This window comes from Pyrus communis, chromosome 4 (assembly GCF_963583255.1).
Source record: "Pyrus communis chromosome 4, drPyrComm1.1, whole genome shotgun sequence".
Taxonomy (NCBI): Eukaryota; Viridiplantae; Streptophyta; class Magnoliopsida; order Rosales; family Rosaceae; genus Pyrus; species Pyrus communis.
In genome coordinates, this window is record NC_084806.1 from 414,566 (window position 1) to 439,207 (window position 24,642).

The following is a 24,642-nucleotide window of genomic DNA, read 5'->3' on the forward strand; positions in this document are numbered from 1 at the left end:
TCAAAGTTTTTAAATAACGACACAATACCCGACACATTTTGATTTTCAATTGACATGTCATTGCTGGGACATCAATTCCACGTAACCAATTCCACAGATCATCGGAAGTGGTCCGCAAAATTCTTCAAACAACATAAAATTTTGCAAAAGGTAGAACCAAACAAATGATTGTCCACACAAAAGGAAGAAACAACATAAAATTTTCCAATCATCATTTAATTAATTAGTTTTTCTTAATTATTAATTAATAAACTAAATTTAAAAATATAATTAATTCAAATGATATGGATGCCTATATCAAATGTCACATAAAATAGTATGAAAATGCAGTATAAAAGCATGATATTAATAATATTACTCTTAAACTCTTACATGGCCACAAAACTGGAGAGAAGGTTCAGTTTTTAGAAAGGCAATAATAAGACAACTCTTGCACCATTAAAATCAGCATGGAGTTCAGTGAGATTAAAATACAACAAGACTCGTACTTTTGTAAAAAGTAATACAGATGTCGTGATGATCAGTCAATCCGACCCAAAATTTTATCTTTGTATGGGGAAAGATTCACGGATTAATATCAGGCACATTGGTTCTGTTTGTATCTTTGTATGGGGAAAAGGTTCACGGATTAAATTAAAGCACATAAAACAATGTTGATCAGTGATGATGTTACTAAATGGTCAAAACTTGTACCCTTTTATTTATCAACGGAGTTTGGCTGTTAGAAAAATTAGAAGCAACTTCTGATAGCGAATCACGGATAAATACGTATTCAAGTAATTGATTTTTTAATTACAATTTGAACACTTCGCTTGCAGCATGAGCTGCAGCCAAGCTTTCTCCTTTATTTATTAATACGAGTGACTGCACGGCAAAGCTGTGTACCAACACACACTTGCCTTTTGCCCCTTGTCTTGTGCCACCACATGCAAATCCCTTTCCTTGCCTTCTAACCATTTTCTGACGGTCCGTGTTTATGCAAATAGCAGCAGCAGCAGCTGCAGCGGCCATGCCTCACCTCTCTGATTTACAAATCTACATTGGTCAGCAAACATTCTTTGTCAATGAGGTAATCAAATAACGAAAATTCTATACCGCTCCAGAATATGAATGGAAACGATCCATTATTTCTATGTCTAAAAGTTTACGGCACACTTTTTGGCAGGAGATTTTATCAAAATATTCATCAAGGTTGAAGAAGATGATCAAGGAAGAAAGGAGAAGAACCCAGATCAAGAATTCCGGGATCAAAATCGATGACTTTCCGGGAGGCCCTGACGGGTTCGAGTTAGTTTCTCGATTCTGTTACGACAACGGCAGAATCACACTCACGGTTTCAAACGTGTGCCTACTCCACTGCTCTGCAATCTTCCTTGGCATGACCGAAAAGCTTTCGCCCCGCAATTTGTTGCAGAAAACAAGTCATTTTCTTGAGGGACTTTTCGAGTGGTCGTTCAAAGACGTACTAGTCTGCCTCAAGAGCTGCCTCTCGTTCTTCGACCACGCAGACTCGTCCGGTCTTTTAGACAAACTCATTACTGCACTGCTTGCAAAGATCGCTCAGAATTCTGACGTGAGCAACCTCATTGACACGTCGCCTTCGTCTTCGTCTTCTCCGGAAACTGCATCTGGGTTCAGACTCTCTTCCACCCCGGAATCCATCAGGCCGAGCTCGTCCAGCAGAGCGTGGTGGTTCGATGACGTGGCCCTTCTGCCACCAAATATCATTGAGAAACTCCTCCAGATTTTAGGTGCTTACGGACCCGAAAACAACAGCTTGATCCTCACCAGATTCCTCCTCCACTACCTGAAAATCTCTGCCCAGAAAAAACCCGGGAACTCGAAATGCGAGCTCGGAGGGCTCGCCGACACGGCGGTTCACGGCGTGATCTTGGTGGGCAAAAAGGTCTTTTCGTGCAGAGCTCTGTTCTGGGTTCTGAGGATTGTGTCTGGATTTGGAATTAGCAAAGAGTACAAAGTCGGGTTGGAGAGATTGATTGGTGGGATGATCGATGAAGCCACGCTGGATGATTTGCTGGTGTCGGGCCACGACAGGGGAGTTTATGATGTTAATCTCGTGATTAGGATGTTAAAAGTGTTTGTTAATGGTGAGGGAGTTTCAGTGCAGAGGTTGAAGAAAGCTGGGAGGTTGGTTGATAAGTACTTGGGTGAAATATCACCTGATCAGAATCTCAAGATTTCTAAGTTTCTGGGAGTTGCAGAGAGCTTGCCAGATTCTGCCAGGGACTGCTTTGATTGGGTCTACAGAGCCATTGATATCTATCTTGAGGTAACACTCCATTGCCATTACCTTAATTCTTTTATTTATTTATTTTTTTTTTTCCAAATAAAGAGTGATTAGCGAGATTAGCTTTTCGTCAATAATCGTGTGCGAGACACTTATTATCTTTCAAATGAGAGAGTTTGAGAGGACCATTACACCCATAAACCCCTCGTCTGTCCATCCTTTACCAAATTTATTGATAGGCAATGATAGTAAACGAAAAATATACAAGCAGAGGGGCTATGCCAAGCCTTATAAACACAAAATCAATCCGCTTGTATTGCGTTAATGTTTGTTGACGTTCCGTGACAATTATACCACGTCACTTATTATTTATATATATATATATATTTATATTATTAGTCTGCGTCGCAATGTCGGTGGCAAAAGAAATTAAAGAACATAGAAAGCTTCTTATCTCCATGGCTAGAGGGGGGGAAAGAAGGGCATGCTAAAAAGATTGAAGGGGTCAGATAGAAGTGGCTCGTCTTACAATATGGGATGACAGGGAGCGATTCAATTTACTTGGAAAGAGGGAATATCTTAATCTGTTGATGGGAAAGGAGGATTGTTTAATTTGTTTCCATTAGGCATTGATATTAAGTATTCACATGATTTATGGCCCACATGTTTTTGGCATCCACATACCGACTCATTGATGTGCTTTGCTTTTGGACTTTATTTATTTTCGCTTTTTAGTTAAATTAGTCTTTAACATTGTTATAATTCTTCATTTTAATCCATGAAGTTTAAAATTAATAGCAGTGGTCTCTAAAATTATACACCATTAATCATTTTGATATTTCTGTGAAAAATCTCCATTAAATTAAGGGTATTTTTGAATTGGTGGTTTTTTCAATACAGCGGAGATTTTTTTATAGAATGATCAAAATGATTGGCGATGTACAATCTCAATGACTATTTCTATTGATTTTAAATCTAAGGTGACAAAGTAAGAAGTTATGTCAATCTTATGGATCATTATAACTAAAACGCCTTCATTTTCATGACATCAGAAAATCTTTTGATCTTTCACATTTTAATTTTTTTTTAGTGGAATTGATTGGTTGTTAATCGTAGATTCTGAATCGAATGTGTGGCAGGCTCATCCAAATCTTTCGTTCGAAGAGCGGTCGAGATTATGCAGATGCTTGAATTATGAGAAGCTGAGCTTAGAAACATGTAAAGAGCTTGCCAAGAATCCTAAAATCCCACCAAGGGTTGCTATTCAAGCGCTTATTTCTCAAAACTCCAAAATAACACCACCACCACCACCTACACCGCGAAAACTAGTTGTAAATCAGAGTCAGCATTTCTGTTCCGATATTGTTTTGTACAAGGACGGGGGTGCGGGAGAAGAGAGCTCGGCGGAAGAGGATTCGATGTCGTTAGACTTGCAGAGGATGCAATGGAGGGTGGTGGAGTTGGAGAAACTGTGCAGGCAAATGAAGGGGCAAATGTCAAGGATGGTAAAACACAATGTCTTGACTGCCACTCCAACTCACAGCAGAGCTCTGCCTAGACTTTGTTGAATTTTCATGTTTCAAATATTACTGAGGGTAAAATCGTACAAGTGTAATTACTTTTGGTGTATTCTCCTTTTATTTTTCATATGGAGATCAAAATGTAATTGGGGTTATTGCTTGTAATTATATCATCACCTGATAAAAATAAGGTTATTTCATATCTGGTGCAATAGAATAGGAAGGTTAACAGGATCAGTTTTTCTATTGGCTTTTGGGGCAAAGGTGCACCATGGAACGAGGTAGTTTACCTAATAGTGTCGAAAAGATATTTTGTCTGGTCGTTTGCATATTTTAAGGAGTCCGGATTCTAGCATAATCCTTTTTGTGAGGATCTCGATGATTCGTAAATCATGTATGTTCATCATAAATCGTCCAATTAGAAATTATTTTAAATATTTATATTTAAAAATAAATATAAATAGTACTTGACAAAAAATGATCGTATAATGTACGATAAACGGACACAATTCACGAATGTCTAAGATTCTCACCGAAATAATTCGAAGAAGATTCTGTTGGTACTCTGAGAACATCAGATATAATTGAGTAGGATAAAATAAAAGAGAGCTACTTGCGTGTGTACAATGTATAGCCTTATGGCCACGTAATCTGGATGCTCATCGCTAGAATTTTCCCTATGGCCTCCTAATTTAATCCAACAAAGGATGACATAAAATAATTGCAATTAAATGCACAGGCAAAGAATTATTTTTTAGAAAAAAAGAATCAGTTGGTGCTACGATAGTTCATTCTTTTAAGAGCTGAGAAAACTAATAAAGACATTTTAGCTTTTCTTTAACTACTATCGTGTGATTCAACGCGACAAGAATCAAAATCCAAACGTGCGCTGCAAAAATGAACTTAGAATTCATCTCCGACCACTAGGTCATTATGTAGTGGTTAAATGCATAAGCAAAGATAAAGTTTTTAATTTGTGTTTTCGTATACATGATTGCCTAGCTGAGGAAAAAGACCAACCAAGAAATTTGAAATAGCAAGTTGTGGCTAGCGTTGTCAGGTGGTACGTAGATCAATTGATTGAAACCATTGGCTTAAAGCAGTATTGTAGCCCTGTATCATACATGTGACCTACTAATAATGCCAGTAAATTGGATAATCCCGTGATTGCACAGTAATCTAACTATCGACATACATCCATTCACAATCGTGAATTTATTATTGAATTAAAGCAAACTGATCAAAATGTATGCTTTCAATTTCAGAGATTAAGCGTACTTTGTCAATTAAACGTAAGGCTGAGTTTGGTTGTTTGAGAGTAATAATAGAAAAGTTGACAAATGCGTCACTTTTAATGTTATTTTACATAACCATACATTAGATTTTCACTTCATATGTCTATTAATTCAGTTTCGAATACACCCCATGAACGTTGGCAATGTTTTTGATCGGTTTCCTAAAGAGTATTGTTTGGCGATTTTGGTTTCAACTTGTTGTTCTTTTCTAATTAAACTGCTGCAACGGCAGCAGTGTTTTATACATATTTTACATACACGCATGCACACATACGCATGCAATAAACAAATGCAATGCAGTGTGTTGTGCTTGCTGTCCATGATGCAACAACTAGAGAAAAATAAGCAGCAAACCATACTGACTAGCTGTCAAGGAATAATACAACATTCCTTTTTCACGTGCCCTTCCATACTGACTGCAATATTCCCTGCCATACTGACAGTATTCCATACTGTCCATTATTCCATATTGTCCATACTGTCAATACTCCCCCTCAAGCTGGATCAAGGGGGTTGATTGATCCAAGCTTGAACAATAACCGTTGAAACTGTGTAAAATCGAGAGCTTTCGTGAAAAGGTCCGCAAGTTGATCATGACTTCTAGTGTACACAGTTTCGATGACTTTGGATTGAACTTGAGTGCGGATGAAGTGGCAGTCAACTTCAATGTGTTTAGTCCGTTCATGGAAGACAGGATTGGATGCAATATGCATTGCAGCCTGGTTGTCACAGAATAAGGACATGGGTTCCTTGCTGGTGAAGCCAAGATCAAGAAGGAGACTCTTCAACCAGATGAGTTCAGAAGCTGTTGCTGCCATGGCCCGATATTCAGCTTCCGCACTGGACCGTGCAACCACTGTTTGTTTTTTACTTTTCCAGGTGACAAGGTTTCCACCTACAAAGGTACAAAAACCTGTGGTGGATTTTCGATCAAGGGAATTACCAGCCCAGTCAGCATCGGTATAGGCCAGAATGTTGTTAGACTCATTTTTCTGCATGAGTATGCCTCTGCCGATCGAGCCCTTGAGATATCGGAGGATTCTCTTGACAATTTCCCAATGAACCAATGTAGGAGAATGCATAAACTGACTGATAAGGCTAACGGAGTAAGCAATATCAGGCCTTGTGATAGTGAGGTAAATGAGTTTCCCAACCATGCGTTGATACACATTAGGATTTGATAGGGGTTTACCTGGAGCATCCAATTGAAGTTTGCTAGCAAGTGGGGTGCGAGCAGGTTTGCAGTTGACCATATGTGCTTCTTTAAGAAGGTCAAGAACATACCTCCTTTGATTCAAGAATAGACCCTTGGAAGAGGTAGCCATCTCAATTCCCAGAAAATATTTCAAGGTTCCCAAGTCTTTAATGGCAAACTGTTGGTGAAGCGACCGTTTAAGAGCCTCGAGTTCATCCATGTTGTCCCCCGTGATGATAAGGTCGTCAACATATATAAGAACTATGAGCTTCCCTTGGACACCACTTCGAACAAAGAGAGAGGAGTCAGCATGACTCCTTTTGAACCCTGCCACTTCAAGAACGGAGCTCAGTTTGGCGTACCAAGCTCGAGGAGACTGTTTAAGTCCATATATAGCTTTATGAAGCTTGCAGACTTTGGTAGGTTCTTGTTCTTGAGGGTGTCCTGGAGGTAGCTTCATGTACACCTCTTCTTGAAGCTCACCGTGAAGAAATGCGTTTTTAACATCCATTTGAAACAAGGGCCAGTCGTGGTTGACTGCTACTGATAACAACACCCTTACTGTGTTCATTTTGGCGACGGGAGCAAAAGTCTCCTTGTAATCAATACCGTAGGTTTGAGTGAACCCCCGTGCAACCAATCGTGCCTTGTGTCTTTCAATGGTACCATTGGAATTGAATTTGGTCTTGTAAATCCATCTACTCCCTACGGCTTTCTTCCCTTTGGGAAGGTCTACCACACTCCAGGTTTGATTTTCGTTCAGTGCTTTGAGCTCATTATGCATGGCTTCTCTCCACACAGGCATACATACTGCTTCTTGAAAGTTTTTAGGCTCAACATTATTTGTCACCTGACTTAGGAAGGATGCATGAGATGCTGACAGTTTGTGATAAGTAAGAGCTTCAGAAATGGGATGCCTTGCACTGTAAGTGATGTACTCTTGCAGCCGTAGAGGAGGATTGCGATCGCGAGTTGGGTTCCTTTTTGGTGCTGCTACAATTGGTTGTGTGGCAACAACTGGTGCTGGGGCACGAGGTATATCTTCACTGACCATCTCATCAACTGGGGAATCACTTATAGGGTGGTATGGGGGGGTGTCTGTATGGATTTCAGCAAGAGTTGGTAGTGGAAAAATATCCATTAGACTCTCCCCCTGAGAACTATTCGGGGAGTGATTGTTGAAGAAAGGAACTAGTTCATCAAACCGTACATCCCTAGAAACAACCAGTTTCCCAGTGTGTGGGTTATAACATTTGTATCCCTTTTGAGAACTCGAGTACCCCATAAACACACACTTGATAGCTCGAGGTTCGAGTTTATCACGATGATTTGCTTGAACGTGAACATAACAAGTGCATCCAAAAATCCTGAAATGAGTTAAATCAGCAGTTCTTCCCTTCATAACTTCAAAAGGTGATTTGGAATTCAGGACACGAGTGGGAAGTCTGTTAATGATATAGGCTGCAGTGAGGAGTGCTTGGGACCAGAATCTCTTGGGAACTTGCATCTGAAACATAAGAGACCTAGTTTTCTCCAATAAATCCCTATTTTTGCGTTCGGCAACACCATTTTGTTGTGGTGTACCCACACAACTAGTTTGATGCAAGATACCATGACTGCTCAAGTAGTTTGACAGATTATTGGAGGTATACTCGGTGCCATTATCTGACCGTAAGGTATATATTTTTGAGGAGAATTGGTTGGTTATTAGCTTATGAAAGTCTTGAAAAGCTGTAAAAAATTCACTTTTAGACTTTAAGAGATATAACCAGGTAACCCTAGAGTAGTCATCTATGAATGTAACAAAATACTTGTACCCATCAAATGACTCAACACGGGTAGGTCCCCAAATATCTGAGTGTACAACTTCAAAGAGTTTACTGGTTCTAGATTTAGAGGGTACAAAAGGTAGCCTAGTGGCTTTTGACATTTGACAGATCTCACACTCATGTGTGTTGGTACAATAATTTGGAAATAATTTAGACATTACTGGTTCGGAGGGATGAGCGAGACGTTGGTGCCAAAGTTGATGCTTCTGGACATGGCTTAGGGTGGCAATGGGTTCCTTAATTTGATTGAACTCCTTTGAGATGTAGTACAGACCATTTAAGAAAAAACCCTCACCAATCTTCTTCTGAGTGACTCGATCCTGAAACACAACTGTGTGAGGAGAAAAAATAGCAAGACAGTTCAAAGTATGTGTGATGTTTCCTATGGACAGAAGCTGAAATGGAAATGAGGGTACATATAGTGCCGTAGACTCTACATCACTCCCCATCAATTTAATTTTTCCTTTTCCTAGGACTGGTTCCCCTTTCCCATTTGCTACAGACACATGAGTAGGATTAGGTAATTTTTGAAACTCATGGAGACAAGCTTGGTTGTTGGTTATATGGTCAGTGGCACCTGAGTCTACAATCCAAAAATCGTGTGTGAGATTGAGAGCCGTGGAAAGTGCACAAATGATACCTGGGATATTGCCGGATGTAGTGGTGTTTGAATTTGCCAAAAAACCAGCAAATTTTCCAAGCATTTCTGTGGAATTTTCCGTGGTGACATTGTTACCCTCAGCGATATCACTCTTCTTTTGGAGAAAGGCGGCAAACTCATTGATCAGGGAGAAAGGGCTTGAGGTGAAGTTTGACATCTCTTTAGATTGGAAGGCTTTAGGCGTAAACCCTTTCCCATCCCTGATCATTTTTCCTTCCTTGTTAAACTTAGGTTTTAACTCAGGGTGTAAAATCCAGCATTTTTCCCTTACGTGCCCCTTGGTGTTGCAGTATGTGCATTTCCAGTCAGCTTTCTTTCCATTAAAAAACCTTTCACTAGTGAAGTTGTGGTTACTGGTGAAAGCCCTAGCTTCTGGGCTAGACCGAGGCTCAACATGCATTACTTTCCTTCGAGTTTCCTCTCTTTGGACTGCATGACACACGTTGACGAACGATGGTAGCTCAGGAGTCATTAGTAAGTGGCTACGCAAGTCTTCATACTCAACTCCCAAGCTTGCCAATAGTTGGAACACTTTATCTTCATCAGCCCTTTTCAAGAGTGCAGCGGATTCAGTGGTGTGTGGACGGTATAGATCAAGTTCATTCCACATAGATTTCATGCTTCCAAGATGCTGAATGAAAGTTTGATTACCTTGCTTAAGTCCAGCGAGGCTTTTCTTCAGTTCAAACACACGGGCAGCATTGTGTTGACTGCCGTACATTTCTTTGATCGATTCCCATAAGATGTGTGAAGAATCTGAGTAGCTGAAGATCTCGGACAACTTGGGCTCCATCGAGTTAAGTATCCAGGACATAACAAGCTGGTCATTTGAGTGCCATGCATCAAAGTTAGCTGAGGAAGAATCTGGAGGCTTGATGGTTCCATTTACGTACCCTAGTTTCGATCTTCCTCCTAGAGCAAGAGATATAGCTCGTGACCATGGCAAGTAGTTGAACTCATTCAACAACACGGTGCACAGTCGTGGGTTGCTCTCCCCGTGTATCATGTTGGCTGGTGTTAGGGTTGAGGAACTTGTAGCCTCAGAACTAGATGGGATATCTTCTGCCATCACAACAAATGATGAACAGAGGAAGAAGAACAGGCTAGAAGAATAAACAACAGAGGCAGGACCCTATGGTTCCTGCTCTGATACCATCTGGCGATTTTGGTTTCAACTTGTTGTTCTTTTCTAATTAAACTGCTGCAACGGCAGCAGTGTTTTATACATATTTTACATACACGCATGCACACATACGCATGCAATAAACAAATGCAATGCAGTGTGTTGTGCTTGCTGTCCATGATGCAGCAACTAGAGAAAAATAAGCAGCAAACCATACTGACTAGCTGTCAAGGAATAATACAACATTCCTTTTTCACGTGCCCTTCCATACTGACTGCAATATTCCCTGCCATACTGACAGTATTCCATACTGTCCATTATTCCATATTGTCCATACTGTCAATATTTTACATAACCATACATTAGATTTTCACTTCATATGTCTATTAATTCAGTTTCGAATACACCCCATGAACGTTGGCAATGTTTTTGATCGGTTTCCTAAAGAGTATTGTTTTACCCACTCCAACTAATCTAAGTGGCCCTATTGTTTCCTCCATGACGATAAGGGGCTCAAAGCTCTACCACTTAAATTTTTGTTTCAAAAATAGATAATTTTATTTCACTCGACGAAGAAACTCCAGGACGAATTTTCAACGTGCTTAGAAAACCAGCTGATAATTTAATTCATGTAGATACTCGTCCAACATCCTCTATTCATAGATCTGACATTGGTCAAAATGATCATATTTCAAATCTTATTTGCCACATGATCATTTTTATTAATATGTCGTCGATATTTAATTATGATCAATTAACGTTTGTGATTTGAAGTCATCTAATTTTCCACGAGGAAAACAAAAAGCATACATTATTCATACAACTTGTGGATATGAAATAGTTTGAACCATGAATTCAAAAGCTTCGAAGTGAAGTGGCTTTAATTAGTCAATCGATCTTATCACATGAACATTTTAGCTCTGCGTGCGACATCATCTTACTTAACCGTTTCGATCTTCCAATACAAACGGACGAAACCTATATATCTTCTGTAAAGTGAAACATGAAAATGGTCCCTGTCTTCAGCCCCAATTTAAGCTCAAACTTTTTTCTTTTCCTTTTCCTTTAATCATGGATTATTAGTTAATTAGTAAATTACTAATCATGTCCCCATGGGATTATAATGACTCTTCTATGATGAAATATTATATTAGCATGCATGTAAATTTAATTATTAAAAATAATTTAAAGGTTAGCTGGGAGCATGACAGGACAGGTTTTTTGCTTTGTCAGAGTATCAGATTGGCAAAGCGCACCTTAGAGTAGATTAGAGAAGAATGAATGGTTAAGCCTAATTTCTTGATAATTAATAATTTAATAAATAACGCTCTTATTTGTTAAAAAATAAATATATAATTAGGCGTTACGCATTTAATACTTCATTTCCCTTGCCTTGCGTGGAAGGTGCAAAACTCAGAATTTTGTTTTCTTATAGAGTAATGTTAAAGAGACTAAATTTTTTAAATTAAATTTGCAAACTAAATGATTTGGTTGTAGATGATTGAATTATTAATCAAGTGTCGACTAAAAGTGTTTTTTTTTTATTGGTGATACATCATTTGATTTGTAATTTAGTTTAAAAAATTTGATCTCCCTAAAATTACCCTTTGTAATATTATCATCACTTTAAATTTATTTACTGGCTCTAACTTTAAGATTTGACTGCAATATTTATGCCTAAACAATTTTGCAAGTCACAATGTATGTCATTTTGGGATGGACAAATGAAAAATGTAGGGTTATTGGAAGGGGGTGTAGATGTGTTTAGGATAGTTGGTCAAAGAAATGTATCGCTTTATGCAGTTTCCATGCCAATAAAGTTAATTAATATTTAGTATATCATCGAACACTATGTCCGACTTCTACCGTATAAATACAAAACCACCGTGTGAAATGTTAAATGCACGTTCAATTTGGGTTGAATAATAATACCATAACACTATGTAGCGAAAAATCACTAGTTAGTAGTAGCTATCCAGAGTATTAGTATTTGGATTTTGGAGTCCAAAGGTTGGAAATTTGAAGGGTTAAATGGAAGAGATGACGGATGAGCAAGTGAAAGTGTACCAAAATAACGTGTCAATTGAGTTCACCTCCAAAATATACGGATTCTTTCATATTCGTTTATCAGTTATTATGCAGTCAGAAACTATTTTGAATTTTTTCTATTAAAAATTGAATATAAACAGTATCTAACAAAAACAAGCACAATAAATGATTAACGGCAAAGACGTATTGATATCTCCTCGTCGCTCCCCCACTTTACCCGTTCTTCCCAAAATAAACCTTTATCGCTTGCATAACTTTTGGTCCAACTGAAAGGCGCTTCGTTTCTATTTCTCCACCAGCAACCAAGAAGTATCGGGGCAATATCGTAATTAAGAACGCAGGCAGGGGTATTCTTGTCAGAACCGCTTATTAGAATCCACTTACCTTTTTATCATCAGAAATTACAACAAAAAAAAAATTTGTGACTAAATCATGAGTTGTACGCCATGTGTTTTTGTGTAAGTGGTGAGAAATTTTATTTTTTAAGTTATTAATTTTTTAACACACACATCTCACTATTTGTATAATGACACGTGATGTACCGCCTTGTGTTCCGGTCATACTTAAAAAATCTCTCAACAGCAGCGGTTAAACGTTGTCCTAAAACACTGGAGAGGGCAACGGGGTCGTCGTTGTCGGATGGGTTGGAAGTTGGATAGGTTGAGTAACGGAGTGAACGAGATGTTTGATGGTGTTTTGCGTAATAGGAACCATATGACGGAGAACGTTAGAGTAAGCGGAGTGGGGAAATAGCCATGAAAGCTTAAAGCAAGCTAGAAAGCAAAACCACAAATTGCAAAAGGATTGAGCGAGCGACATGTCGTTTGCCTTGCAAATTGTAATTGTTGTTGTCCCATAATCTGAGTGTCCTGACCTCTTAATACAAATGTCAATTACAATTTAAGCCATTTTAATTGTAAATAAAACTGACTTCCAAAAGTCCAGTGCCTTTTTAGTTCGAAAATAGTCCACGATTCACCTAATCTGATTGTCAAATACACAAGCAATTTCTCATTAAGAATGTCTTGGGGTTTTTTTTCTTCTGTTGAAGTCTCTGTTTTAGTTTTATGAAACAAAGGAGGGTGTACCAAATTAGGGTTTATGATGGTGTATGTGTATGGAATTAGGTAACAACATAATAAATGACGACATGTTTGCATTTAGCTTTCTTTCTATCAAATCTGGAATAGTTTATAACTTTAGATTAGTCTTTTTCTATCATTAACTTATACATTATACAACGAGCGTATTGCCAATTATTCATAGTGAATCAACTAGTTATTGATATAGTAGTATCTTCCAAATATTGAAAGATATATTAAGTTCAAATCCTCTGTCCTGTTGGTAAAAAAAAAATATTTCATAATGAAGTTTAGGGTTCAAATCTCTCATGAAATTTGGGAGGGAGAAGAGGTTTGCCCAACTTTCTTTAAGGCTCAACTCTGTGACTTGTGAGAGGGATGAGAAAGATCATGAGAGAAGTGGAAAAGCAAGTCTCCCACGCCAACTGTGCAACTGCAAATTCCGCATATTGTAAATGTGCGTGTCATTAGTTCTCTTTATTTGCTACCAAACCCACCGCTGGATAAGGGATAACCCATGTGTGAGGGACCTAGGGTGATGGGTTTTATTGGGAAAGGGATCCTCTCCACATCTTTCATATAATCATTCTCATCAAACAATTCGGACTCTTGAAATTTAATTAAACGGCTAAAGTTATTATAACTTTTAAAATGGGCATGTGTTTTTAGCCGTTTGATCAAATTTCAAAGACCTAAATTGTTTGATGAGGAGAATTAAGTGAAAAAAAAATCCAGAGATGATCCCTTTCCGTTTAATTGTGTTAGGGAGAGGCAGTAAAAAGTCTCACAAAACTTATTTTTTTATCGAAATAATACTTAAACAATTTACTATTCATATTAAGAACATTTTGTATATTATAAGGACAAAAAAACAAAAGGGAGTCGCACTTTCTGAAGATTTTGAATTAAAAATTGTCCTTAATATAAAAAAACATGTGTCCGATAAAAAAAATTGTTTAAAGCTTTTGAATAAAAAAAAGTTTTACGAGGGACTTTTTATCAATTTTCTAAATAAACTAAGCACGTCAAAAGCTAACAAACCTGAAAGGATAAAACGATACTGATGATACTGCATTTTGGAAGAAGAAAAAGTTATAATAATCCGTAAATTTTCAGTTACAAGCGCTCAACAGAAACTCTCGGATTCTAATACACACTACTTCTCTTTTGGTTACATAAACAATATTCCAACACAGCCAGTTACAAGTTACAACAAAGCCGTACTAAATTTTCTTCTGCAAGACGTGGACAGGCGAGCAACTTCTAGTTATGCACTTTCAGAGGTTTACTGTTACAACGAATCTAACGAATTCATGAGATGCTGCTCCGGATGGGTTGCGAGCAACAACGCTCTCAATTGCAGGTGTGTTCTACATCTTCCTCAGTGAACGGTATTGCAACCGAACATTCTCTCCAGTTCCAACAATCTTGAGCAAGTACCTGCAAGAATTCGAGGACAAGCTTGCTCATATGATCACACCCATCTTTATTGTTCCAATAATCACTAGAAAAGGCAGCGATCCTACAGACACGTTCAAGGAGCAGCTCTCCTTGACTTAAAATTAACGCGCGCGCACACACACACACCCCAAATCAAACAAGCGTGCTCACACCAGATATGGATAGTTATAAATTGTAGACTTGTGGGTAATAAAGCAACGTGAAAAAGTAAGCACATTACGTGACAAAAGCGCACAGGTTAGTAATGCCAACTCACCAGCCATTGAGACACTGGGATGTGATGACCGCTTCCTTGCCAACAAATTTTTCTGGAGTCCTCCTGTTCCCCTGCATAATTGAGTAGTCACTTTACAAGTCCTACTTGAACCAGAAGGACCATGATGGCCAACAGGCAATTTTGATAAGGAATGCAACAAACCCACCTTAATTACCACTTTTTCATTCACAGAAAATGGGTACTGCACCCCACGAATCCCATCTGCACCAACATCTCCATTTTCCTGCATATCACAAAATATTATTCAAAACAAATGCTTGAAACATGGGTGTTGGTACACATAATCTGTTAAACCTTTCCCATGAAGTCCCCGTTAACAATATATTAAGTTAGTGATGTTTTGATGATGGCTTGCATGACTTCAATAGCGTAAATGGACTAGGTAACAGAATATCGAGTATTTTTATTACACACCTTGTTTGGTCTTCTTGATGAATCCATTTGGTCAACTAATTCTTTCCGACGCTTTCGGACAGTCGCATTATGAAATAGCCTTCGATCATCCTCATGCTTGACTGCTGCAGCTGCAGCTCTAAGCGCTGTTGAGGAAATGGTTTTATGTCAACATACAAATCAAAACCATAAGGAATGTATTGCTCATAAAAGTAAATGGGAATGTAGGTGTAGCTAGATGATCCACAACTGAAAAATTTAATGTATGAATTTGTATGCTTTTAATTTTTCAGAAAGAGCATGAAATAAAATGGCATAAGAACTTATTTAGGAAGCACTAAAAAGAAAAATGGAATGTACCATGATTAGGAACCAAAGACCCCGTCTCAATATCTGCACCACAGAGGGTGCATCTTGTCTGTGATGAAAAAAAAAATAACGTTATGATTCCAGTCCCTTCCAGTCCAAATCCGTGAGCGACTACAGAGCAATTATAGCAGCATTTCTAATATTCCTTCTAAGAGGATAGCCTACTTACTGTTTCAATGACTCTTCTCAACGTGAGACCACCAAATGAATGCCCACAAGAGACTAACATCGCATCTTCGAGGAATGACCCACTAAACATTTACAGATCATGCAGAAAAAGGTGAAAAAGACAAAACTTTATCACATAATCGAACTGAACATTATAACAAAAACATGTAAACTTAATGAACAAGTGTACGAATTTCCAAAGAAGGGACTTCCTTCAGAAATATGAAAACAGTGAGACTCAATTTAAAAGGCAGGGTATTTGCTATGAAGGTAAGGAATTAAGTTCAGAGACAAATAACAACTTACGATAAGGGATCTGAGAGAACGCTTCTTAAAGATGGTTCCTTGTTTAAATTGTTTCGAGCTACCTGAAAATTCAAATTCCATAATACAAAAGCTATCAGCCTGGGCCATGCATGGGTTTAAAGATTAACGATTGCCTTTTTGATTAATCCTGTCAACAGTTTTCTTGAAAGACTCCATCATTATTTGCTTTTTATATGTCATTATATTCTCTTTGGATCTCTATGGGCTTGCTGTGCATCAACTACTTGAAGATAAAACTTACATAAGCGTTGTCAGAACGACTGCCCAATACATCTTCCTCAGCAGAAAGATCATCCATAAACTGGCTTACAGATATTGGGACATAGCTGTGGGGAATAACATGACCAGCTGCTGCAACTGGAGAACAATCTAATATAGCGTTACCTTGTGGCATGAGCCTAAATGCAAGCGATGTCCTATAAACATGAAATGCAATTAGGTTAATTCCATATGAATTTCTGATTAATATGATTGAAATGGTGGATAAATAAAGCACAGCATGAGAAGGCAACCAGATAATTTGTACCTCCCACCACTACTAATGCCTGAAGAGTAATCGGGGGCAGCTTTATACGGTGCAGTTGGGCGGAGGCCAGCAGTAGCATGGCTGAGTGCCTTACCTGTAAGTAGTAAAAGATCCCCAGGAGATGACCCACCATCTGCTAGGTACCAACGACCGTTGGGGTCACATACCTGAACAAAAAAATAGTTTTCACAAGTAATTTTGAGCAATCACAAAGCGAATGATCTTCTTTCAGAAGGGTTTAGAAGACAATTGATACAAATGACAATAAGATGCAAAGCTCATATATGCAAATAACTAACCAATCTTCTAATACCAGATAACCAAGTAAAAGAAGGGCACCTGTATACCAGGACCATCTGAGGAAACCAATGTTAATAATCCCTTCTCAACTTCAGCATTCATTCCTGGCTTCCCTCCCCCAATAGCACCTTTTCCATTTTGCAGGGAAGCATTTGAGTATGTTGCAACCAGAACTGACGACGACACCTCATTAGCAGGCAATGGAGTATCGTCAAGCAAATGGTTGAAAACACTGCAAAGCACAGGTGTTACATGAGCAGATATAAACAAATGGTTAGCACGAAATCTAAAAGAAAAGTATAACAAAAGATTAAAGAGCCAACATCACCATCCTTACTCGCTTCGCAAACGAAGATGCCTAGCTACTGCACACAAAGCCACATGGGCCGCCTTGCCCATGCACCTAAAAATATCCGCCATGCACGGTGGGGATGAGTCCCAATCTTCCAAAGCCCTGCAACAAGTGAAGCTCTTTAGACTCCCAAATCTCAATTCTCCGAGGACAACGATGCCAAGACAGTTATTGTAAAGCTCAATTCAACAAGAAACGGACAGAAAAATTAGCAAACAAACAAAGAATCACAATTTAAGCTCATAGCTGAATGCAACGTAATTAGCAATCACAATGTGAAACTCGAAAAAGGCGAATGCTTTGGCCGAAAAAACACACATTGGAACCTGCAGTAATCACCAACACTGCAACACGCCCTAATTCTAATTTCTAACAACGAATTCAAAATTACGCAAAATACCTGCCAGCTCTGTACATGTGAACTCCACGGCTTCCTTTCCCAACACCGAGCTGAGCTCTACTCCTAAAATACAACCTCGAGGCTTCCAAGCCGCACCGCAGGAGCGCCGCGTCTTCGCTCCCCAATTCGATGACAGCCGCATTGTGCCTCGTTAAAGACCCCGAGAGCGCCTCCACCGCCCTCACATACGACCCACCGGGTGCCCCGTGGTACGGGGCAATATCTGAGAGCCGGACCCTCGCGAGCTGGCACTGAATTGTCGGCGCAGGCTCGCCGGACGGGTGGGCGGCCGCAATCGGCAGCACGTGGTCGAGAGGTGGCGGTGGGACAGGAAGAGCATGGCGGTGGAGAGGCGAGGGGTGCTGCTGGCAGTGTGTAGGGGTTGCCGTGGGTGATCTAATGGCAGTGGGGGTGGTGGTGGAGGAAGGGGGAGTAGTGATTGAGTGCGACGGGGGTGCTGCAGAAGTCTGCTGCTGCATCATGATCACAACCATCAATCATTCTGAAGCAGCTTGATGTTTGCTTGCTCTCAATGAAGTGGCTTCAAATTTCCTTATTTTCTAAACTTTTTGGTTAATTTCTGAAAATCATTTTTCACTTTCTAGAAAAGTTAAAAAAAATCTGAAGTGTGACTGATTTTTATTTAATTTTTATTTTTAATCAACAAAAGAACATCATGGAAGAAAAAGGGAGTTTTAGGGTTTTTGCTGGAGAATACCACTGCAAGGACTGTGAGAAGAATCTGCCAGGAAGGAGGAAGCTCTTTCTCTTGTCATTGATGCTTTAAAGGCATTGTTCGTGTTAAAAGTTAAGCAACTTACCATGGTTTATTTATTTTTTGAAATAGGGACAACCGGTGTCGAGATAGATAATCATTATTTTAAGGGCTGAAAAATTTACACTGCTATTTTAGTCTTCATGTGATTCATCAGCGTTAAAAACCTAAGACGACTTGCATGAAAATACAGGTGTTAAATTCGCCCCAACTCACGATAGTCCATTCTTTCAAAGACCGAAAAGTCGCCCCAACTCACGATAGTCCATTCTTTCAAAGACCAAAAAGACCCAGACGTATTTCAATTCTCCTTAACCAACATTGTCTGATTCACTAACGAGTAATGCATAACGATTTGCGTGAAATGCAAATATAAAATTCATGGTTAATCCTATAAAAAGTACTACCCTCGGTGATTATTAGTCATATAGAGAATTTGATTTTCCTTGCTAGCCAGCCAAATAAACAAATAACGCATATCTAATATTTATATTACTACTTAGTACTACGGTTACTATATATCTCTTTACTTGTAAGTGAAAGGTTTTAAGTTCGATTTTCACCAAAGACGAATTTGAACCACATTATTATGACAAGCCTATTGTGAGGCTTAGCCCACTCTTTCATCTCCAATATCGTTTGTTAAAAAAAATATATTTATACTGAACATTTGTGTCGGTCATCAAACAAGTCTCTCTGACTGACGTATTTGTGCTATAAAGCTAATTAATCTAGCAGCTCTGAGCTTTCATATGCTGCATAAATATGCAAACAAGCGTTCAATTTGCTTTCAACTCCAAACTCTTGCCCAAATTTACTTGTAAATCCATTCATTTGCACGCCCTCCAGACTCATCCATGTCTATGAAAATGCTAACTGCCTGCACAAAAATCACTACAACAAATTACTCATAAACATTGGTTTTACTTGCAGATGATCGGATAGGAGCGGATCGGATGATGTTATAGTACCTTTCCTATCCGAGGCCTCTCTTTCACCGTTGCTAGGCTGTTTCGGATATGAGACACAGCTCCCCAGCATTTCAACGTGTTTGCAACATCGTCGAGCCTCAACAGATACTCTTCTTCCGTCAGTGGAAACGATCTCTGAAGGAAATTTTGGATTCGGATTAGCTCAATTCGTATCAGTTCCCATTGCAGACGTGTTATACTAGCGAGATACGTGATTCGTGATGATATGTTGCTTGTTCCAACAAGAAGTTTTTCAAATTTGTTGAGTAAGAATTTGGATACCTGCTCCATATACTTCCACATGACATTCAAAGCAAGGAGATTTCTTCCAAGGAACTCCTACGTTGGGCAAATGCACAAGTTAAAACAGTTTTCTAATCAACCCCAATTACGATATCATCAGGATACAGAACGGAAATCATCCTTGATCAAAGTCTCAAAGGAATTCCAACTCATGTGTGCAAGCTATCGCAATCACCATATTAACTTAACCAAAGTTGAATCGAACGAGGAATTCCTACTGTATAACATACCTTCTTGATGAGTTGAACGTCATAGGACCTGCCATACTTGTTCCTAATAAGAGTTGCGAGGTCTATCCCGCTAAACGCGGAATCATCTCTACCAACCAGTCTTTCAAGATTCTCTCTCAGCATTTCATTTTTATCCACCTGAAGTAATAATACACACACATTAGGCTCAAGATTAAGTTGAGTAGATTGAGACGAACACATTAGACCACAACGCAATTTGTTAGCAGTGTGTTCACAAATACGGCAGCAGAAAGCTTACCCCTCCAGTTTCTTTTGCATCACTGGGATCTTCCGAGTCATCTGGATTTATGTCGTTGCCATCATCTGTTGTACTCGAAAAGATGGGCCTATGTCTCCGATTGCTTTGATGACGAATGTGGCAATTACCGGTGGAAAAACCCAATCCTCTTGAAGGGAAGTATGAACCATTACATCCCGGAAACAAAACCTTGTTGAATCCTTTTCCTACGTTAACAGTCTCCTGAACTCCAAACGACCAACTACAACGGTGGCTTGAAATTATGCTCGTCATGTCCTGAAAAATGCAGTCTCATCAGTATCAACTACAAAATTTCTCTAGCATCCCTAGAACAAGAGTTACCCTTAGTAACATATATACACATCCGAAACGCTTTCTTTGAAGAAAAAGATAATTACAAGAACAAGAATTCAGAACCATGCTTGCTGATTCAGGACTCAATAGTTTAACCTGCGGGGAGCGGGATTCAAACTTCGGGTGGAGGGACGTGCACGCTTCCTAACCAACTGGCTTAACCCACGTCTAGCAACAATAGATTCATGATTCAATATACTGATTCTAGCTTAACCATTCATTCAAACATGGCCAGAAATTAAATTTGAAAAAAATATATGAACAAAAACAATACCGTCAACAATCAAACCGCAGAAACCAAGCATGTAATATAAAAATCCAACCTGGTAGTGAAGCAAATCAAACGGATACGATATCTGAGTCGAATGCTTCGTTTTGGATATGGCAATAATTTAGTGGTGATTCTGCAACTGATACTCTACTCATCGGCTGCTCACAACTCAGAATTGTACTTAAATTAGCCAAATTAATCAGGACCGTTGGCTATTGCTACTTAAGAGCAGCAGTGGTCTCGTGGCTGACAAAGAAACCTTTGCTTCGCGAGTGGTGGCTTGTGTTGACCATTGGTGAGCTTGTGGCCAATCACAACTAGTCACGTGGATGACAGAAAATCCAAGTCTGTCAAGTTTTGTTGGGCATATGGGATGTGTTTCTGGAGTCACCATAAGTGTGGATAGGGCGTGTAGAATTTGCCAACCGTGACTGCAAGGACTTAACCTATACTATGCACGCTACATTACTGTGAAATTTTGGACCAATAATATAAAGTCACATCACGTCGAATGATTGATTCGGGACATTATCACCTTGGCACCACCATTTTTTATTGCAATGCTAACGACTAGTTTTAAACGATAAAATATTGGGATTAGAAAATGAAATTTAGGAACGTAATTACGTAGGAGAAATGAAGGAACTGCCATTTGTTTCGTACAAGTACAACCTAATTGAAGGGAAAGGAATTCTCTGTTACCACGAAAGAGCAGACATTCAAAAAACACAAAATAATAGACTATCTCGGACAAAATGAATAGCGTAGGGGGCAACACTACTCAGATAGTGAGTGAGAAACTTAGAACTACCAAAAGGCTTCTCTATTCTGTACAATTCGACTAATATATCAACGTCTGAAGAAGTCCCAAAGGTCGTCATGCATGAACTTCATAGATACAAAATAAGTTACAATTAAGTGCTGCTCGCTGCTGAGATGCTTTTGTAAATCAAAGTTGCCAGTCTATGGGAGGAATGCCCATCTCCTCCAGAAGCTGGTTCGTGCGAGAAAAATGCCTGTTCACATCATGATGAGCAAATTATCTGTTACCATGTAATTTTACTTGACGTCATAACATACAATTATATTTCCAGACATGTAACCTCCATGAGTATAAAAAGAAAAAACAAACCCATGGAGTTATACCCGGTATTGCACTTGCAAGTTGCACACCAGGTGAAAATTTTGCATAAGTAGAGCAAAGAAAACCCAGGATAATGCAGTACCAGTTATAACAGCCGATCCCGAACTTTTTAACACACTAATTATAAGCATGTCGCCATCCTTACTTTATTTGGATAGAAATGGCAGAGTGGGAACCAAATATTATGGAGTTAAACTGACCTGCAGCCAAAGAAGCCCCTGTTTGCTGACAAACCAGAAGGATGTGCCGCTTTGAGAATGTGATGCTTTGACTCATCAATCAACCTGCATTAGAATATATTCTCCAATCAATTTTAAAGTATAAACCCCTAAATTCTTCTCAACCCATTTAGCCAACAATATATTCCAAGTTGAAGATCCTGATCACCCAAGGTTGTGTCTTTTATTGTTTTGTTGGGGCTACAAGTGAGTACAAGTATTGAGATTTACGACTGCTAAATTTTTTACAACTAGATGTAAATCAGAATATCTTTACAACTTGCTAAACGGAACAGCCACAAATTTAGTCAGTGTCAGATATTTGCAGGATTTCACATATTATGAAATCAAGTTCATAGCTGTAATGACTCAATGTAATTAACTGACTGATATCCCACACAATTTTACTGTTGAACAAGTGATGAAAATTTCCCGAAAGTTGTTTTATGATTGAAAGAATATGATGTATGACGCAATGTTAGGCCCTCTGTTAAATCCAAATAGCACACTGAAAATTGGAATAACTTAAACATGGCCGAGGATGAAATATAACTCAACGTTACAAATTAACGGACCTGATTTTCTGCTGAGCAGAGTTTCCCCACAAAAGAAAAACAACTCCGTCCCTCTTTTGTGAAATTGTTTTGATAACAGCATCAGTAAATTGCTCCCATCCTTTCTTTGCATGAGAGTTAGCCTGATGATTCCTAACTGAATATGAAATGGAAACCGGAAAGGTCACAAGATGGGTGAAAATGGTAGCGACAAGTATCAAAAGCCATTGGCATTTTCTGAACCAATATACTTTAGAACATTATAGAATAGAACTAACAAAATTACTGCTTTAGTTGTAAAATGGAAGACGGGCATCATAAGAAGTATGCTGAAGAAGCGTGAGAAAAATGTTGAACATGTGAAACTCACCAGTGAGAACAGCATTGAGCAAGAGAACACCCTACAAAACAGAATCAACTTGAAAAATGAATGTCGGTCAATATTCACAAATCACATAAAAGAAGCTAAATCAAGCAGAAGCCAGACTTGTTTTGCACAAAAAGTGTTCCTATGTTTTGTATATGCTTCTACAACCTGAAAAAACTTCATGAAGAAGCACATCTAAGAAGCAGTTGCAAGTGCTTTTATATGAAGCAATTCTAGCAAAAGTGATTTTTAGAAATGAATAGAAGTGTACCTGTGATGAAATTGAGGTTCCACCATAAAACCAATTGGCTATATGGGGAGTAGCCCAAGACCATATAAGCACATAGCAAACATTGTCCCTCACCAATGTGGGACAACTCTCAACACGCCCCCGCACGTGTGGCGGATTTTCAAGCCTACACGTGGACAACAACTGGGTGACGTGGAGCGCGTGTGGCCGTTTGGCTTCACACGAGGACAACCCGCTCTGATACCATGATGAAATTGAGGTTCCACCATAAAACCAATTGGCTATATGGGGAGTAGCCCAAGACCATATAAGCACATAGCAAACATTGTCCCTCACCAATGTGGGACAACTCTCAACAACCTGAACAGCCCATTTTTCAAGATTGCCATGAGATGGAATTGAACAGCCAAGATCTTTGTTCAGTTCCTTGAATATATTAACCAGACTTGAGGGGACATTGACACCCTCAGGAACAGAGAAAGAGAGACCCATGGCTTGACCCGGACCGTGATACGGGTCCTGACCCAGGATGACAGCCTTGACCCTGTCGAAAGAGGTGGAGTTGAGAGCGTTGAAGATCAAGTGAGTGGGCGGATATATGGGAACGCTGCCGCAGAGCTCACTCTCAACGAACTTGGAGAGGGTCTTGGCGTAGGGTTTCTCAAGCTCCGACGGCAACGCTTCCAGCCACGTCCCCTCCACCAACAGCTCCTCCAGTTTCACTCCTTCGCCTAATTAGTAATAACCCTGACCCAAAATTAATCTGCAGAAAGTAATTAATTTAGCGAAATTTGATTTAACTAATTGAATACCTTTGGACTTGGAATGGGAGACTCTGTCGGAGCAGATGGAGAGGTTGCGTCTGGCTTTGGCGAGCAGCTTTTGGAATTCGATGCGTGACTTCTGCTGGGCGGTGAGGTCTGTGGAGGCGGCGGAGGAGGAGTCATTGTTGGTGGGGGACGAGAGAGAGTGGGTGGCACTGGCGGTGGAATCGGATTTGAAGCGTTTGGAGGAGGGGGCGGTGGCAGGTGGGAAGAGATCGAATAGGGTTTTGTTTTTCTTGGTAGCGGTCTTCGGTGTTGAACCCATTTTTCTCTCCTTTTCAGACGGAATGCCGCTAGCGCTCAGACGACGAGAGTGATATGCTTTGTGTATTGGCGCCAACGCTCGTATTGTGCTTTTTGAATTGGCGGGAAAATTACAGACGCCGGGGAAAATGATCGAGCTCATTCTTTTTCTCGTCAAATCTCAACCTTTCCCATTCCCATATCTCGTCCTAAACGAGGAAAGCAATAGATACTAAAAAATAGCTATTCAAACATCCATTTATCCTTCACACACGCTCTTATTAATTTTTTACTATTGATCATC

The 24,642-nt window shown here is 39.4% G+C and overlaps 4 protein-coding genes across 9 annotated transcripts; 1 reads left to right on the forward strand and 3 right to left on the reverse strand.

Moving 5' to 3' along the window:
- The first annotated feature begins 779 nt into the window (after positions 1-779).
- LOC137732448 (BTB/POZ domain-containing protein At3g19850-like) lies at positions 780-3,968 on the forward strand. Its single transcript, XM_068471756.1, has 3 exons — positions 780-1,069; positions 1,166-2,290; positions 3,388-3,968. Exons 1-3 carry the CDS (start codon positions 977-979, stop codon positions 3,814-3,816), a joined length of 1,647 nt encoding a protein of 548 aa, XP_068327857.1. The 5' UTR covers positions 780-976; the 3' UTR covers positions 3,817-3,968.
- Positions 3,969-14,081: 10,113 nt separating this feature from the next.
- Positions 14,082-18,338, reverse strand: LOC137731610 (uncharacterized). Its single transcript, XM_068470767.1, has 12 exons — positions 17,576-18,338; positions 17,161-17,277; positions 16,863-17,055; positions 16,524-16,690; positions 16,239-16,413; positions 15,977-16,038; positions 15,672-15,753; positions 15,494-15,551; positions 15,155-15,279; positions 14,886-14,963; positions 14,720-14,790; positions 14,082-14,442 (listed from the first exon to the last, which is right to left on the reverse strand). Exons 1-12 carry the CDS (start codon positions 18,067-18,069, stop codon positions 14,373-14,375), a joined length of 1,692 nt encoding a protein of 563 aa, XP_068326868.1. The 5' UTR covers positions 18,070-18,338; the 3' UTR covers positions 14,082-14,372.
- A 643-nt stretch (positions 18,339-18,981) lies between these two features.
- LOC137731579 (uncharacterized) lies at positions 18,982-20,942 on the reverse strand. 6 transcript variants are annotated; one of them, XM_068470725.1, is made up of 7 exons: positions 20,791-20,939; positions 20,564-20,635; positions 20,114-20,389; positions 19,855-19,992; positions 19,604-19,660; positions 19,322-19,456; positions 18,982-19,244 (listed from the first exon to the last, which is right to left on the reverse strand). In XM_068470725.1, exons 3-7 carry the CDS (start codon positions 20,384-20,386, stop codon positions 19,242-19,244), a joined length of 606 nt encoding a protein of 201 aa, XP_068326826.1. In that variant the 5' UTR covers positions 20,387-20,389; positions 20,564-20,635; positions 20,791-20,939; the 3' UTR covers positions 18,982-19,241. The 6 variants fall into 6 exon arrangements, with proteins under 6 accessions (XP_068326826.1, XP_068326820.1, XP_068326822.1 ...); XM_068470719.1 differs by having other exon boundaries at positions 18,982-19,230; positions 20,791-20,938; XM_068470721.1 differs by having other exon boundaries at positions 18,982-19,230; positions 20,512-20,635; positions 20,791-20,938.
- A 426-nt stretch (positions 20,943-21,368) lies between these two features.
- Positions 21,369-24,573, reverse strand: LOC137732002 (uracil-DNA glycosylase, mitochondrial). The gene is made up of 6 exons (XM_068471277.1): positions 24,084-24,573; positions 23,632-24,002; positions 23,025-23,055; positions 22,676-22,811; positions 22,083-22,166; positions 21,369-21,754 (listed from the first exon to the last, which is right to left on the reverse strand). Exons 1-6 carry the CDS (start codon positions 24,499-24,501, stop codon positions 21,688-21,690), a joined length of 1,107 nt encoding a protein of 368 aa, XP_068327378.1. The 5' UTR covers positions 24,502-24,573; the 3' UTR covers positions 21,369-21,687.
- Positions 24,574-24,642: the final 69 nt, after the last annotated feature.